Source organism: Phoxinus phoxinus, assembly GCF_949152265.1.
Source record: "Phoxinus phoxinus genome assembly, chromosome: 1".
Classification (NCBI taxonomy): domain Eukaryota; kingdom Metazoa; phylum Chordata; class Actinopteri; order Cypriniformes; family Leuciscidae; genus Phoxinus; species Phoxinus phoxinus.
The window spans coordinates 18,312,796-18,330,990 of record NC_136876.1 but is presented as its reverse complement, the minus strand read 5'-3'; the positions used below and the strand labels follow the sequence as shown (position 1 = coordinate 18,330,990).

Below are 18,195 nucleotides of genomic sequence, written 5' to 3'. Positions count from 1 at the left end.
TCTTCTCTGTGTAAACTACAAAAGCGTGACCTTATGAAAACGGTGATGTCATGCGCATGAGTATTACGTGTTCAGCCTATAGGCGTGTAGTGTTTCTTTAGAGTGACATCGCCAAACTACTGGCCTGGCAGCACAATACAGCGTTTTGAGTCGTTTACAGCGTTTTCGCAGATCTGTGTGAACGGGGAACGTTTTGACAATGGTGTCGTTTGTACGCGGAAAATACAAAGCAAAATGTTCCTGTTTTTAGTATATCATTGGCGTGTAAACGTACCCTCCCCCCATACATTTTGTGTCTGAAAGGGAAACTCTTACTGCATATGCAATAAGGTCAGCCACAAAAATTACTGTCTTTAGTAAATCCAGACAGTAGTTTTTTAATGGCAAAAAAGGGGTTTGTGCTCTTAGTGAACCTGGCCCTAAAGGTGTGTTCACATTAGAATTGCAACAAAATGTAGAAGGCAAAAAAAGGTCTATTGTACTACAGCATTTTTTGTGCCTAGAAAGATGGTAAGGAAATGGAAAGAGAGGTTTTCAGTGTCCCAGTGCCTGTGCCTCTCATGTTGGTGCGGTTTTTTCAAATCTAGCTTTTCACAGTTCTGGGAGACACACAAAACTCTCAAGGCTGTCCTCTATTTATCCGCAGCTCTTCAATGAATATGAGCAGCATGGCACTGGTGTCTGTCTTCTGTATTGGGGAATTCATACAAATATGCTCATTTTCTCTACAGGGGCTACACAAATTGAGCTCATGACTCAGCATGATGATGTTTAATATATTGTCCATCAAGATGTTGCTCTGAGGTCTACAACAAATGTGCTCCCAAAGCACATCATAATCGAAATTATTGATAACAAACAAATGCTGTCTTTACATCAGATCTCAATCTACAAACAGCTTCAGCATGTCACGTGTTTTCAGTATAGCGATCGTTCACACACAGAAGTCAAGTCTAAAGGTCAAGTGTCTGGAGAATGAGGGACACGAAGTGAGCAGCGATATTTTTATCTTTATCGGTTAGGACTCAAGACACAACCAGTTCAGCTCATATCTAGAGAGAAAATGGAGGTTAATTCACTGCTCTTAGAGGAAGACCCTTGTTGCTCAGCGTGTGGGGAGGTGTTCAGCGTTCCAGTGGTCCTCAGCTGTGTTTCATGCGGGTGCAGCTTTTGTGAAATGTGCTGTCAGCAGTTTTGGGAGAAGCAGTGTCCCTTCTGCAGACAAGAGGCCACTGGATCCCATCTCAGAAAGTGCAGGGAGCAAAGAATAAAGGTATTAAATACAGCACAGCTCAATGATAGAGATATAATAAAAACTGCATCATATTCAAGCGTACCCTGCAGAGCAATGCATGAAAAAACCCAGCAATCAAAATATTATCTTGTGTAACCTGATCTTTTAATAGCTAAATAAATGTAGGATGCCTTCTTTAGCCCATTCCTCTCAGTATGTCAACAACCACCAGCAATCGTATTACATTGCCTGAAGGGACTGTCTTTATACATATTTTACTGGTAAATACAGTTCTATGAAAAAGTCTTTGCCCCTTGTTTGAATTTCTGAGTTTGTGCACATTAACATTGTATATGGTCAGATTTCATTTTGGATTGAAGGAGTATATAGATGGATGGTGTAAAAGATACAAAGCCATTTCTGAGGGACCGTTTACACAACACTGTTCTCTTACGTAGAGTTCTCTCGTACTGCGTCGAAGAACGCTACGGGAAAGATATTTCTTTGTCGAGATTGAAGCCAAAAATTAATCCTTAATTTTGTAATATTGTAAAACGCTTTTCTGAAGCATACAACCTAGGCGGAGCAATACAGCTCACCCATTGGCTGCTCTGCCAGAAAAGCACAGCCTATGCGAGGCCAGGACGCTGACCAATGAGGACGCTTCGCGCCCTTCTGCGTCACCTCCCGCCCAAACAGGCGTGGCCTAGGCCTATAAATACGAGCATAGCTGTCTAACACGCCGATTTTCTTAAATTCACGAAGCTGCACGCATCGTTGGATTGGATTCGAGCCACCACAGCCGTTTGGATACAAGCACCTCAGCAGGACGCGCCTCTTACCTGAAGCCGCTGGTCATCGCCGCCTTCAGCCGCCGTTCCCTGCTGCGCTTCTCCGGCGTGGAATATCCTTTACATTATGTGTGTGTGTTTTGTGTGTGTGTTCGCCGTCGCGTCACACAGTTTTTCCACACTAAAAGAGCCGAGCGTCTTTTTCAAGATGTCTCGCACCTCCTGTGGCTCGTGTAGAGCCCCGCTCAGCGACAGGGACCACGTGCTGTGTTTCCTGCCTGTGAGTATCACGCAGCTTCAGCTCTCGTCGATGGCGGCTGCCATCGCTGTAATTTGATGCCTACGGTGACTCTGCGGACTCGCCTGGCGTTCATTTACTGAAGCTGCACCCTTTTCCGCCCGCTGTAGTGCCGCGCCGTGAAAAGCGCCGTGCTCAGCGGAGCCCGGAACCTCCCTTCACCACGAGGTGCTCGCCGCTGCTGCCGCTAGCTCCTCCGCCCGCTTCGCTGGACTCTCTGACCGACGGACAAGGGCCGCTGTGTGCCGCCGCGTCCGTCATGGATGAGGAAGATGAAGCCGTGTCTGTGAAGGACGACTGCTGTTCTCTCCTCGCTTCGGGTAGCGAGGGATGGGCGAGCTCCGAGGATCTCCCCTCCCCCGCCGCTCGTGAGCGTCGACGGAGAAAGACCAGCATCGATGCGCTTACCGGCTGGATGGCTGCTTTTCTGCAGAGGAACGTACGTTACCGTCCTCACGACCCGCGCCTTTTTCTTCCTGAATTCACGAAGAAATCGCGGAGTCCCGGAAAGCCCCGTTTTCAGCCAGGATGCGCATTTCTGCTTCGAGGAAAGCTACAGTGTTAAAATCCCGCCGCGGCCGGATTTCACTAAAATGTCTCGCTCGCACAGTCCCAACATTCGCGACCGTGCCAGTGTATTTTGCAGTCACCAAATCGGCATCAATGCCCGTTTGCCTGCACACAGACGCCGTTTTCACGACGCCCCAGGTAAATCTGAAAATGTATTTTCTGGTGTACCGGCCACGGCCGATGGTGTAATGTGTGTATCCGTAATGCCCACGACTCAGTGCCCATTCATACACACAAGCACAGCCCTGCACAATACAGGGCTTGCACACATAAAATCGACTCCTGTCGGTTGTGCTTCACATGTAAGTTAGTGAACGTGCCCGCTTTTCAGTGCCCACAATCACTACACACTGCATGTCCCGTGGTTTCTGTAAAAACGAAACGAATGTACGGTCAGTCGGTTCTGATAGACAGTACTCTCTGTGCTACACGGTGTCCCGGCCATGGCCGATGATGTAATGTGTGTAACTGTATGCCCACGACCCAGTGCCCATCTGTACACACAAGCACAGCCCCGCACAATACAGGGCTTGCACACATAAATCGACTCATTTCGATTGTGCATTATATGTAGTGAGCGTGCCCGTTTTCAAGCGCCCACAATCACTACAAGCTACATGTCACACGGTTTCTATGAAACGAAACCTATGCACGGTCAGTCAGTTCTAATAGACAGTACTTCCCAGTGCTATAAATGTACCCGCGTTCACGCACCCACATTTATTCTCAAACATGCCGAGCCGTACGGGGCTCGCACCGCGCGCTCCCTCTTTCAGCTGAGAGAGCTGAGAGCGCGCGCGGGCTGCCCGCTCGATTAAGCGCGCCCCCGCATCACGCTGCAATGGCGCCCATGTTACAGCACACGACTGCTCTCGTGTCGCCGCCATTTCGCGACCAGAGCCCGGTTTTTCAACCCGTGCAAGCACAGCCCTGAACAACACAGGGTCTGCACACATAAAATCGGCTCATGCCGATTGTGTTTTACATGTAGTGAGCGTGACCCACTGCCAAGTGCCCACAACCACTACACACTGCACGTTCCGCGGGTTTCTGTAAAAACGAAACTAACGAACGGTCAGTCAGTACACAAAAACAGTGTTCCCGGTGTTATAAATGTGCCCGCCACCAAGCGCCCACGTTTATTCACAAACATCACGAGCCCTACGGGACTCGTCCCGCGCGCTCTCTCTCGACACAGAGAGCTGAGCGCGCGCGGGATGCATACTGTGTTAAACATGCCCCCCGCCTCACACGCCACGGCGTCCATGTCACAGCACACGGTTGCTCTCGTGTCGCCGCCATTTCGCGACCAGGGCCCAGATTACATTCAACCCCTAGTCACACGTGCAGATGCATGGGAATGACTTCCCGGGGTCTCAGAATGGGTGCTAGAGACTATAAAAAGAGGCTATTCGCTACAGTTTCATCGACGCCCTCCCCGTTTCACGGAGAAAGTCGAAACTACGGTGAAAACAGAAGTAGCACATCTACTTCGAGCCGAAATAGCGAAGCTATTGAGCAAAGGGGCCATAGAGCCTTTATCTCAAGCTCAGAGCGAAGGGGGTCTGTACAGCAGATATTTTCTGGAACCGAAAAAAGACGGGGGTCTCAGACCCATTTTAGATCTCAGGCATCTGAACAAAGCGCTGACAAAGCGAAAGTTCAGAATGCTCACGACCAGAGCTATCCTCGCGCAGATTCGCCGAGGAGACTGGTTTATGGCAATAGATCTGAAAGACGCGTATTTTCATACAAATTGCGTCACGTCACAGGCGATTTTTGAGATTCGCCTTCGGGGGCCAGGCATATCAGTACACAGTCCTGCCATTCGGCCTGTCTCTAGCACCTCGTACATTTACAGTGTGCATGGACGCGGCGCTGGCACCCCTGAGACTCCGCGGCATTCGAATTCTGAATTATTTGGACGATTGGCTGATTCTAGCTCAATCACCTTCAGAACGCATCCGCCACAAGACCCTAATTCTCGATCACCTCGAGTGCTTAGGTCTGAGAGTCAATTGGGAGAAAAGTTCACTGTTTCCCAGTCAAAGGATCTCCTTTTTAGGACTGGATCTGAACTCACTGTCTATGACAGCACAGCTGTCATCACAGCGCAGGCAAAATACCCTGCAATGGCGAAATCCTTCCTCAGCGGCCACATAGTGCCACTCAGGAGATTTCAGAAAATGCTGGGCCTCATGGCCTCAGCCTCAACAGTGCTGCAGTTGGGCCTGCTGCGCATGCGCCCACTACAGTTCTGGTTGAGAGCGCGCGTACCGCGCCGAGCATGGTTACACGGTCGTTATCGCCTCAAGGTCACTCAGGAATGCATTTCAGCCCTGACACCATGGAGAGCGTCAGACTGGTACCGGTCAGGTGTAAGCCTGGGGACTTCCTCGAGCCTGAAGGTGGTGTCCACGGACGCGTCCACCTCAGGCTGGGGAGCACTGCTCGACGGCAGTCCGCTCTTTGGCCAGTGGTCAGAGCGAGCCGAACTACCGCACATAAACTGCCTGGAAATGATGGCAGTGGACTTTGCGCTGAGGCGCTTCTGTCCCCGGATATAAGGACACCACGTCCTGGTCCGCTCGGACAACATGTCGGTAGTAGCCTACATAAACCGCCAGGGTGGCGTGAGATCCCGGAACCTATTCAGGTTAGCGGAACGCATACTGGTGTGGGCCCAGCACAACCTGCGCTCGTTAAGAGCAATGCACGTGCCAGGTCACTTGAACGTAGGCCCGGACAGACTCTCACGGAACAACGTTCCTACGGGAGAGTGGTCCCTACACACACAGACAGTGCGTCTGCTGTGGAAAACGTTCGGCAGAGCGGAAATAGACCTGTTTGCAAACCAGGAAAACGCTCATTGCCCAGAATTCTTTTCGAAGAGCGCGAACGCGCTGGCCAGAGTCTGGCCCCGCCGCCCGCTCTATGCTTTTCCTCCTGTCTCACTCCTGCCTCAAGTGCTGGAGCGTATCAAGGAGAGCGGATGCTCAGTACTGCTAGTTGCTCCATTCTGGACGAATCAGACCTGGTTCCCAGCTTTGATGCGACTGAAAAGTACTGCCCCGTGGCCGATTCCAGTGAGGAGAGACCTCCTCTCACAGGCCAAGGGCTCGATTCTGCATCCTCACCCCGAGCTTTGGTCCCTACACGTATGGGCCATAAACGGGTACCCGCTAACCTCCCAAGAGGAGCGTTAGACACGATCGAACAAGCTAGGGCTCCGTCTACTAGACGGCTCTACGCTTCCAAATGGTCGGTGTTCTCTGGATGGTGTTCAGATCAAGGTCTGTCACCACTTCAGTGTGGAGAACCGGAGATTCTCTCCTTCTTGCAAGAGCTATTGGATAAGGGAAGAACCCCATCCACGCTCAAAGTCTATGTGGCTGCCATATCAGCGTTCGTTAATCCAACGCTTGGCCGTTCACTAGGCAGGAACGACCTGGTGGTCCGCTTCCTGAGAGGCGCCAGGAGGTTAAACCCTCCAAGGCCTCCTTCAGTCCCCGTTTGGGACCTTTCTACAGTGTTGAACGCTATGAAAGGGGCCCCTTTCGAGCCTATTCACTCAGTTGACATGAAACACCTGTCTCTCAAGACCGTGTTTCTTTTGGCTCTCGCTTCAGTGAAGCGTGTGGGAGACTTGCAAGCGCTCTCAGTGAGAGCTTCTTGTATGGAGTTCGGGCCAAACGACTCTATAGTCGTATTGAAACCGAAGCATGGGTACGTGCCTAAGTCCCTCAACACACCGTTCAGGGCTCAGGTCATCTCCCTGTCGGCCATGCCGGCCTCAGAGGACGGAAATAGCTCCCTTTGCCCGGTCAGGGCATTAAGAGCTTACGTGTCCCGCTCCGCTGTTTTTCGACAGACGGAGCAGCTCTTTGTTTCGTTCAGCGGGCGCTCCAAGGAGCCGCAACGAAACAGAGTCTATCTCGATGGGTAGTGGACGCCATTGCGCTAGCCTACGCATCTAGAGGCTTGGAATGCCCTTTGGGCATCAGAGCACATTCCACGAGAGGCATGGCCTCTTCATGGGCTTGGTATAGCGGAATCTCGTTACATGATATCTGTATGGCGGCAGGCTGGGCCTCCCCGTCTACATTTATTAGGTTCTGTAACCTAGAGGTTCCTGCGTTGCAGGCTAAACTGCTCTCGGTCTAGAAGACTATGTATAAGTGTTCCTGCCCCGCGCTGCGGCCCAGGTCACTTCAATGGTAATATGTACAAGTGCTCCTGCCCCGCGCTGCGGCCCAGGTCACTTCAATGCCTAATATGTATAAGTGTTCCTGCCCCGCGCTGCGGCCCAGGTCACTTCAATGTTTAAGCATCACTCACTGACAATGTGTCCCATGAGCATGCTATTACCCTTCATATATATCTATATTTACATATATATGCTATTATGCCTTAAGAGGCACTACTATAAGGGATGATGCTATTTAGCCGCTCTCCCTATACTTCTTGGGGTAGGCGCTTGTATACCAGGGCGCGCGCGCCCTTAGGTGTCTGTGTCGATCCAAGAACACGCACGGCGGTTTGCATAGGGTTCCCGTAGCGTTCTTCGACGCAGTACGAGAGAACTCTACGTAAGAGAACGTACTCGGTTACTAACGTAACCTCGGTTCTCTCTAGGAGAGGGAACGAGTACTGCGTCTCATGCCGTGCGTGTCCACGCTGCGTCGCTTCATTGACGAAAATCGGCGTGTTAGACAGCTATGCTCGTATTTATAGGCCTAGGCCACGCCTGTTTGGGCGGGAGGTGACGCAGAAGGGCGCGAAGCGTCCTCATTGGTCAGCGTCCTGGCCTCGCATAGGCTGTGCTTTTCTGGCAGAGCAGCCAATGGGTGAGCTGTATTGCTCCGCCTAGGTTGTATGCTTCAGAAAAGCGTTTTACAATATTACAAAATTAAGGATTAATTTTTGGCTTCAATCTCGACAAAGAAATATCTTTCCCGTAGCGTTCTTCGACGCAGTACTCGTTCCCTCTCCTAGAGAGAACCGAGGTTACGTTAGTAACCGAGTACGTTTTCAACTAAAAATGGAAAACTTTCTATGAGGTTTGGCTGTTAATTTACACGACAGATGTGTTTTGGGGGCCTGAAAACAAACTTTTGAAAACGGGTTTCAAAGTGATTTTTTTTAAAACTATATTGTTATGCGCTTTACATATAAACAAAGTGACATCGGCAACTACTGGTCTGGCATGAATAATACAGCATTTTTTGTCATTTTCGCGGATCCGCATGAACAGGGATCATTTTGACAAAGTTGTCGTCTGTGCGTGAAAAAAGCAAAAACAAAAAAAAGTGTCCGTTTTTAGTGCATTGTTGTTGTGTAAACGTACCATAAGTCTTTAAAGACTACACTATAGCACAATCAGAGTCATATTATACAAATGAATACGGCTTGGAATAGTTCATCTCTTAAGGCCATTGCACACTGAGTCCGAAATTTTCGTATGCGTTTTTTCGTATTCGTGATTCGGTGGCTCTGAATTGTCAAAGCACCATTCAAACACCATTCAAACTGCTCGTTACGGATGCGAAAAACGCAGAAAATCGAACCCGTTTCGATTTTTTTTATGACGGACGAAAGTTTCGGAGGCAGTGTGCAAGCGTGATTGACATAACGTGAGGTCGTATTTATTTTTTGACGTGCGAAAATTTCGTATGCGAATTTCGGACTCAGTGTGCAATGGCCTTAAGTCACAAAGAACCCTAGAGCACACTCTAAAGATCTTCAAGCCTCTGCTTTTTATAAATTATTGCCAGTCAAAAACGGTGATAGTTTGGGAGGCATCAGGACCTAAACACCTTGGCCAGAAAGAACTGAAAAAACAAACAAAAAACTATGGCTTATGAGAATTTTCCAGGAGAATAAAGTCAAGTCAAGTCAAGTCATCTTTATTTATATAGCGCTTTTTACAATACAGATTGTATCAAAGCAGCTTCACAGTGATAACATGAAAATAATACAAAAAATAATTTCATCATCATCCACCTTTAAGGCAGATCTATAATATTGTTGAATATTAAATGTCCCCAACTAAGCAAGCCAGAAGGTAAGGCAACAGCGGCAAGGAACCAAAACTCCATCAGGTGACAGAAGGGAGAAAAAAACCTTGGGAGAACCCAGGCTCAGTCGGGGGCCAGTTCTCCTCTGGCCAATGAGTGAACAGTGTATGAAGTTCAGAATGAATCAGAGTATTTGTCCAGTTCCGGTTGTTTGAAGTCAGAGTGGAGAGGAGGAGAGACTGGTTGACACTTCAGGTCAGCGGCGTCGTCGTCGTGTCCTGGCGCTGGTCCTTCATCAGATCTGGATACGGCCTGGTTCCAGTGGACAGCGGTAAACCTCGGGATAGACAGAGAGACTAATATTAGCGTAGACGCCGTCCTTCTTATGATGTACCAAGTACATCAGGATTACGGGAAGTGTTCCCGGTCCCGGCTGTTCTAAACTATGCAGCCTAATTATATAAGTCTATAATGTGTTATGTGTATGCTAGGCTGAAGAGATGTGTTTTTAGTCTACATTTGAACTGACAGAGTGTGTCTGCTTCCCGGACAATGGTAGGAAGACTGTTCCAAAGTTTTGGTGCTAAGTAGGAAAAGGATCTACCGCCAGCAGTCGATTTTGATATTCTAGGTATTATTAACTGACCGGAATTTTGAGATCGCAGTACACGTGAAGGACTATAATAAGTTAAGAGCTCGCTCAAGTATTGAGCGGAGCTAAACCATTTAGTGCTTTGTAAGTGATCAGCAATATTTTAAAATTTATCCGATGTTTAATAGGCAGCCAATGCAGTGTTGACAGAACAGGGCTAATATGGTCATACTTCCTGGTTCTAGTAAGAACTCGAGCTGCTGCGTTTTGAACTAGCTGTAGTTTGTTTATTAAGCGTGCAGGGCAACCACCCAGTAGAGCATTACAATAATCTAGCCTTGAGGTCATAAACGCATGAACTAATTGTTCTGCATTATTCATTGAGAGCATATGACGTAATTTAGATATATTTTTAAGATGGAAGAAAGCGGTTTTACAGATACTAGACACATGACTTTCAAATGAAAGATTGGTATCAAAGAGCACACCCAGGTTCCTAACCGACGACGAAGACTTAACAGAGCAGCCATCAAGTGTTAGACAGTACTCTAGGTTATTACGTGTGGAAGTTTTTTGTCCAATAATTAGAATCTCTGTTTTTTCTGAATTTAGTAGTAGGAAATTACTAGTCATCCAATTTTTTATATCAGCTATGCATTCCGTTAATTTTGTGAATTGGTAGGTTTCGTTAGGTTTTGAAGAAATATACAGCTGAGTATCGTCGGCATAACAGTGAAAGCTAATTCCATGTTTCCTAATGATATCTCCTAATGGTAGCATATACAGAGTGAACAGCAGCGGTCCTAGTACTGAGCCTTGTGGTACGCCATACTGAACTTGTGATTGATAAGACATCTCTTCATTTACTGCTACAAACTGATAACGGTCAGATAAGTATGATTTAAACCATGCTAGTGCAATTCCACTAATGCCAACATAATGTTCGAGTCTATTTAAAAGGATGTTGTGGTCAATGGTGTCAAATGCAGCACTAAGATCCAGTAATACTAATAGAGAGATACAACCACGATCGGATGATAAGAGCAAATCATTTGTGACTCTAACGAGAGCGGTCTCGGTACTATGGTACGGTCTAAATCCGGACTGAAAATCCTCGCAGATATCATTTCTTTCAAGAAAAGAACACAGTTGTGAGGATACTGCTTTTTCTAATATTTTTGACAGAAATGGCAGATTAGAGATCGGCCTGTAATTGACTAGCTTTGTAGGATCAAGTTGCTGTTTTTTAACAAGCGGTTTAATCATAGCTAGCTTAAAGGTTTTTGGTACGTATCCTAGAGACAAAGATGAATTAATGATATTAAGAAGAGGATCTATGACATCTGGAAGCATCTCTTTCAGCAGCTTAGTCGGTATAGGGTCTAACATGCACGTTGTCGATTTAGATGATTTGACGAGTTTGCAAAATTCTTCCTCTCCTATAGCAATGAATGAATCAAATTTTCCCTCAGGGAGACTACAATGCGCTTCCTGATGCGATACTGTATTAGACGGTTGCATAGTTATAATTTTGTCCCTGATATTATCGATCTTATAAGTGAAGAAGTTCATAAAGTCATTACTGCTGTGTTGCATGGAAACTTCTGGGCTTGAAGCTTTCTTTTTCGTTAGTTTAGTCACTGTTTCAAATAAATACCTAGGATTATGTTTATTATCTTCTAATAGGGTTGAAAAATAAGCAGATCTAGCAGCTTTTAAAGCCTCTCTGTAAGCAATCGAGCTCTCCTTCCATGAAATCCTAAACACCTCTAGTTTTGTTTTCTTCCAGTTGCGCTCCATTTTTCTGGCTGCTCTCTTAAGGGCCTGAGTGTGCTCGTTGTGCCACGGCGTTGGACTATGTTCTTTAATCTTCTTTAAGCGCAGCGGAGCAACTGTGTCTAAAGTGCTGGAAAAGAGAGAGTTAAAAGTTTCTGTTGCAATATCAAGTTCTTCTAAGCTATCCGGGATGCTGAGATGATGAAACTGATTAGGAAGGTTATTGATAAAGCAATCTTTAGTGGCAGAAGTGATCGGTCTAACATATTTATAACACGGAGTCGGCTTTGCAGCCTTGGCTAAATGTAGTTTACACGAGACTAGATAGTGATCTGAGATGTCATCGCTCTGCTGCAGTATTTCAACGGCATCAACATCTATTCCATGTGATAGTATTAGATCTAGAGTATGATTACGACAATGAGTCGGTCCTGACACGTGTTGTCTAACTCCAATTGAGTTTATAATGTCTTTAAATGCCAATCCCAATGCATCTTTTTCATTATCTATGTGTATATTAAAGTCACCAACAATTAGTACTTTATCTGCAGCCAATACTAATTCTGATAGAAAGTCCGCAAATAAAGCTGTCTGTCTGTAAACTAACGCTGAAGCCCAGCCGGGTCGTGCTCCAAAACAATGACCCCTAAATAAAATGATCCCTAAAACTTTTGAGATGGTCTAGTCACAGTCCAGACCTAAACCCGAATGAAATGCCGTGGCAGGATCTGAAACACACAGTTCATGCTTGAACACTGAGCTGAAGCAATTCTGCAAGGAGGAGCTGGCCAAAATTCCTCAATATAAATAACTACAGAAAACATTTGGTTGCAGTTATTGCTGCTAATGTGGATGCAACCAGATATTGGTTACTTCCATTAGCAGCATTAACTTCAAATAGTGTTGAATGAATAGTGCTTTCTTTAATGAATGCATGAAAGATTTATCTCATTGTGTTGTTGTTCATGAAGGCTTGTGGAAGGGTCTTGTTTAAAGATCTGAAGACATTCCGTGTAAAATATGCAAAAATACAGACAATCAGACGGGGGCATAAACTTTTTCACAGTACTTTTTAAGGTCGCTTCCATAGTCCAAGCTTCTGGGCAGTTTTCTTTTTATTTCTCCTGCCTTTTAATTTTATTTTTAAGAGGAGGCACACATCTTCTCGAATGGAATGAGAAAATCTTAACATATTTCCTCTTGCGTCAGTGCCAGGGTCAAATCGCTCTCCAGGAGCTTGATGTTACATAAAGTGATGTTCAGGCATTCATCAGAAGATATCATGTTCCAGCCTAGATCTCACTCGGTGATGTAAACTCTGAGTGAATACTGGAGCCAATCAGAAGACATATCTCCCAAGGGCAATCTTAAGTGGGAGGGGAGGCATAGTACCCCCTTGCGACCCAACTGAGCAATGAAGGGCTCAAAGGAGCAATGGCCACCATGCAATCATATCTTGCAGATGACCTGTCATGTCCCATCTGTGGAAATATCCTGCAAAAACCCGTAGTGCTGTTTTGCAGACATCGCTTTTGCAAACTTTGCCTTGAGAACCTGTGGAATGGAGGAGGATCTTGCGAATGCCCGCTTTGCTGTCAGCCTTCATCTATGGGGGAGCTCATAGTCAACACCATGCTTGAGAAGACCTGCGAGGGCTTTCTGGAGCGCTGCAAAAACAACCCTCTTGCATGCAAGGAGCATGGAGAGACCTTGACGCTTTTTTGTTTGGAGGATCTGGAACCCACTTGTTGCAAATGCAAGTCGTCAGCCAACCACCAGGGTCACAGGTTGTATCCCTTAAATGAAGCTTCACACGACTGTAAGGTATGTCTACATACAGATTCATGGTCGTCTGCATCTATGTTTAACATTTGTTTACAGCCAATTGATTCCATTATGAATCTTCAACAATTGCACTGTCAATGCAAGGACAAAAGGGGAAACCAAAAATATTTTATGAGAATAACCATTTGGAAGTCCTTTCTCTTTAGGACCTCAGAAATAGTTATTTATGGATTCTTGGCTGGGTTCATTATCAGACTATTAATAGTGGTAAGTTCATGTTAGGGATGAGGCCTCCTGGTTGAAACCAGATGCCCATGTGCTCAGTTTAGAGTTGATGAATGTATACACTCATATCTCCTCAAAATAATCTAAAAATCTTTAAAGGTCACAAAATTAGGACCCTTTTATCACCCCACACTTAAAGGAAGGCAATATATTATGATATCTTGTTTCACTTATTGTATTCACTTTCTTTAATTATTGTAACTTCAGTTCCTACTTTGGATTTTTATTTTGCTCAGTGCTCAGGTAATGTTAATGGTATGACCCATTTCAGGGTTACGGTTATAATTTAAAATCAGTCAGAGCTAGATATGTATCTTCTTATTAACAGGTAAAGCTTCATGTTCTGGTAGACTGCTTTCTTTGACCCCCACAACATCTTGTTTTGATGTCAAAACCCCATTACCATTTACACCCTGCATGGGCACGGCAGATTTTGGAAGCTAAGCTAGGCTTGACATGTCGTTTACACGACACCGTTTTCAACTAAAAACTGAGAACTTTTTATGCGTTTTGGCCGACCATTTACACGACCACAGTGTATTGGGGGCCTAAAAACGCAAACAGTTTTTGAAAACGATACCGTTATAGTCTCCATGTGAAATGCGAAAACGAGAATCAGTGAAAACGGTGATGGCATGCGTATGTATTACAGGTTCAGTCTATCGGTATGCACATTTGGCACGAGTGCTCTGTAAAAGAATGCGTATGTGCGCAAGTGCATAGTCTTTCTTGCATAATACAAAGTTTTTAATCATTTTTGTGGATCTATGTGAATGGGGATGTATTTTATAACGTTGTCATCTGTACAAAGAAAAAACAGTTTTTATTACATCTTTGTGGTGTAAATGTACCCTTAGTTAGTACTTGGATGGGACTGGCAATCCATCAAGGGTGTTTTTCTGGGATAGACTCCAGCACCACCACAACCCTACACAGGACAAGCAATTTGGAAAATGAGTGGATGGTTGGATAATTGCAATTTTATACCTCAAAATTATGCTCGAAAACTGTAGCATCTCATAATTCTAGTCCCATTGGTCTGGGCTATAATTCATCCTTGGTCAGGACTATTAACTCTGTTGCTTGAATCCTTTTCACACTTTCAGAGTTGGAAAACAGAAGTAAACTATAACAGGGTAAACTTTTCCATTTCCATATCATGCTAAAGTAACAGTATAATGTTATAAATGTACATAAGATAATTCAAAAGTTGTATAGATTAGAAGGTATTAATGTGTCATCACAGGCTGTGAAAAGGGACCAATGTTCTTGTGGATGCTTGTGCCTTTAAAGTTTTAGCCATTAAAGTAAAGCCATTGTTTTAAGTTCAAAAAAGTTTGGGCCACTCTAAATTAATACATTATCAGGTGTGTTTCAATATGGACACATCTAGTAATTATTAATTCTTTCAGTGTTATCGTTTTATTCACTCTTTATAGGAAGAACTCAAAAATGCTTTGAAACCACTTCAGGAAAAGGTGAAGCTCTTCCGAAAAGCAAAACTCACTTGTGAGCAAACAATAGAGCATATTAAGGTATTTTCACATTGAATTTGCTTTAAGCATGCAGGGGAACAATTATAGAAGGAGACTAGGAGTTCTCCCCTTCAGAAAAAGTAAATGATAACCTTCTCATTCCAGAGTCAGGCCGAGAACACAGAGAGGCGGATACGAGAGGAGTTTGAGGCGCTGCACCAGTTTCTGCGGGATGAGGAAGCATCCAGGCTTTCCATGCTCAAGCAAGAGAAGGATCAGAAGAGGCAGACGATGAATGATAAGATGGAAGATTTGGAGAATGACATCACTTCACTTAGCAACACTATAAGAATCATTGAACAGGAGATGAGATCTCAGGATATACCATTCCTCAAGGTGAACTTTCGGAAAGGAACGAGAGAAACACAACACATGCAATTCACTTTTTGTAATCTGCTTTTCTTTTTATTTCATGTAGAATTATAAGGACACTATAAAGAGGTAAAAAGCCTTTCTCAGTTATCAATTTTATTTAAACTTTTCCATCCAAGTAAGTATAATTTTTATCTGTGACCTAGACCCAGAATAACTCTATTCTTTTATTGACAGAACCTGGCGGGTTCCCCAGGACCCAGAGATGATAAGAGGGTCACTGCTCGATATTGCCAAACACCTGGGCTCATTAAAGTTTAAAGTCTGGGAGAGAATGAAGGAAATTATTCAATATAGTGAGTATATTCTGTATCTTGGGAGCCCCAAAGGGACATGGTGAAAAAAAAAAAAAAAAGAGACTGGAGGAAAAATGCTTTTTCCTCGCAATATGTTTACGTTCCCCTGAAAAACTTCGCGAGTTGAGTTCTTTTGCAAGTGAACGCAAAGTTTCTAGGGGGAACTCGAAGATTTTTTTGAGGGAGCACTAAGATTTATTGGGCATGCAAAATCACCTTTTTTCTTATTTACTTACTTGTCAATTTTAAACCACTGTCAAGAAAACTCCAATCATATTTAACCAAAAAAACTAGACCAAACAAACAAAAAATGACAAGAATCCCCCCCCCCCCCCCCCGAGACTAAACATAAAAATTGTCAGAAGCCTATTATTAATGTCAAATCTTATTCACATTACTGTAATGAAATAAATAAATGTACAGAAGCACAGCTAAATTGAAAATTGTTGGTTGTTAAAAAAAAAAGTCAAATGCATGATGATTTGAATAGAAAAATGGGAAAGTGGTTTAATTTTCATGAAAATAGTAACAATAATGTTACAATGCAAAAAACAAACTATTTTTTAAAGAATATACATTTTTCATGCACTGATTAATTTTGAGTCTCAAAATACAGATTTAAGTGTAAGGCTACACTTTATCTATTTGAATCTCTAGATTTCAATTACACAACATATCTTTTTATTCCTATCTATATTCTAAAGGTTTTTACAAAGTTTTTTTTCTTCATTTATCATTTGCCCGATTTAACATTTCCTAAAATGTAATACATCTTTTCATCAATTCCTAATGTAAATCAGTCAACTGGGGAAGTATGGCGACATCTATTTAGTTATATATTTTTTTCACCTAGAGTCTTGCTTTAAAGAATTTTTGCTTCCTCAGCGACATTACCATTTAACCTTTCAAACAATTGCTTTGTTTCAGCTCCAGTGATCCTTGATCCGAACACCGCGGCAAGCTGCTTCATCTTGTCAGAGGACCTGACTACATTACAGTGCTGTTCCCAGACGTTTAAACTCCCAGAAAACCCCGAGCGTTTCAATGTCGGCGCCGAGGTGCTGGCCCATGAGGGCTTCAGCTCGGGACGATACAGCTGGGACGTGGAGGTCAAAAACAACACCTACTGGGTCATTGGAGTTGCAAGCGCATCCATCAGCCGGAAGGGAAAGCACGTGCTGACCCCCGCAGAGGGATTCTGGACCATTAGGCTACGAAACGGAGAGTATAAAGCCTGTACTGCCCCGTGGTCCCCCCTCACTATGACTCAGGAGCCGCAGGTGGTGAGAGTGGTTCTGGACATGAACAGGTCCAGGGTGACTTTCTACGACCCACGAGAGAGGACGCCCTTATTCACCTACATGGACATCATCACTCCGAGAGCATTCCCATACTTCTGCAGTGCCTGTAAGGAACACCCACTGAAAGTGTTGCCAGCGTGGATCTCTATCAAGACAGACTGATGTGAAGACGGTCCCTCTCAGCATTTCTCTCTCCACATGTCAACTCTCATGTTACAGTACATGTGTTGTGTGCGGGTCAGCTACGGAAATAACCTCCAGTTCCACTTGTTTAGGATTTTAAAAACCTGATAGATGATCTGAACAACAAAGTGAATCTCCCCAAAACTGTCATAAAATGCATGAGTCACATTTTCCTCAAATCAAAAGAAAACATTATAATATTGTAAATTATGCAACACCAGCAGTTGGCACTTCATCATAGTATAAATAAAATGGAAATGGTGCATCATAAAATGGAAAAAAGACGACAACAATGTGATGTAGTGTGTAGCAATGTACTACTGCCACTCAACATCTTGGATGGAGTTGATAGATATAGAAGAGAGACAGGCTCTGTTTACTCCTGGTATTAAGATGCGTTTTAGTCGATCAGATCACAAGTGGACGAGGCTGAATACAGATATATCAGGGAACTACACTAACCTTTTCCACTGGTGGCACTTGCGCTACTAACTTTTTCAGTTACTGGCGCAAAACATGATTTGGTCGCACAAATTATTTATAGTAAGCCGCTCTGGATAATAATGAACAATAATGAAACTGTATTGCATACAGATGTGCTTTTTATTTTACCTGCCATCTTTTAAACCACATGCCGCCTTGTTTTCTTTAACATTGGTTGGGATAGATTTACTGCAATAGAAAATACAGTACACAATAATGTGCAAAATTAATTTATTTTGGATTTCAACATGCTATAATGGTTGGCACAGATGGGCAGACTCCTGAACTCTTAAAATAAATATAATCAATAAAATAATATAATAAAAGATTTTCAGCAGCTATTGACTATTCGGTATTAAAGATTAAAAAAAAAAAAAATGCATGTCCACTTCACAATTAAGTTAAATATAATAAGCCACAAATAAGGCTATATTATAAGCTACATTGAACTTAATTATCAATTCAGATTCCTCACTTGCTCGGTTTGCTTGACGCCGTAATGCAGTGGGGAGGGCTGCTGCGTCACGAGATATGTACCTGTCTATACATTTCGCCTGCTTCATACTGTCATTGTGAAGCTTCAATTTACATGAAGCTGCGTTTACGTAGACACTTATAATCGGATTGACGGCTCAATCGGACTAAAAAAATCTTCATGTAAACGCCTTAATCGATCG

The 18,195-nt window shown here is 44.2% G+C and overlaps 1 protein-coding gene across 3 annotated transcripts; it reads left to right on the top strand.

The window, feature by feature from the left end:
• The first annotated feature begins 926 nt into the window (after positions 1-926).
• On the top strand, positions 927-17,882 carry trim35-13 (tripartite motif containing 35-13). Of its 3 annotated transcripts, XM_079633048.1 has the most exons (7): positions 1,078-1,273; positions 12,802-13,102; positions 14,788-14,883; positions 14,989-15,219; positions 15,302-15,324; positions 15,433-15,551; positions 16,479-17,882. In XM_079633048.1, the coding sequence occupies exons 2-7, from the start codon at positions 12,887-12,889 to the stop codon at positions 17,012-17,014; spliced, it is 1,221 nt and encodes a 406-aa protein (XP_079489174.1). In that variant the 5' UTR covers positions 1,078-1,273; positions 12,802-12,886; the 3' UTR covers positions 17,015-17,882. The 3 variants fall into 3 exon arrangements, with proteins under 3 accessions (XP_079489175.1, XP_079489174.1, XP_079489173.1); XM_079633049.1 differs by lacking the exon at positions 12,802-13,102 and having other exon boundaries at positions 927-1,273; XM_079633047.1 differs by lacking the exon at positions 1,078-1,273 and having other exon boundaries at positions 12,595-13,102.
• The last annotated feature ends 313 nt before the right edge of the window (positions 17,883-18,195 follow it).

Coding starts and splice junctions, on each gene's coding strand:
- trim35-13 (XM_079633047.1), top strand. CDS start 12,713: ATGGCCACCATGCAATCATATCTTGCAGATGACCTGTCATGTCCCATC. Junction 14,884..14,988: donor AAACAATAGAGCATATTAAG/GTATTTTCACAT, acceptor TTCTCATTCCAG/AGTCAGGCCGAGAACACAGA. Junction 15,325..15,432: donor TATAAGGACACTATAAAGAG/GTAAAAAGCCTT, acceptor TTTTATTGACAG/AACCTGGCGGGTTCCCCAGG.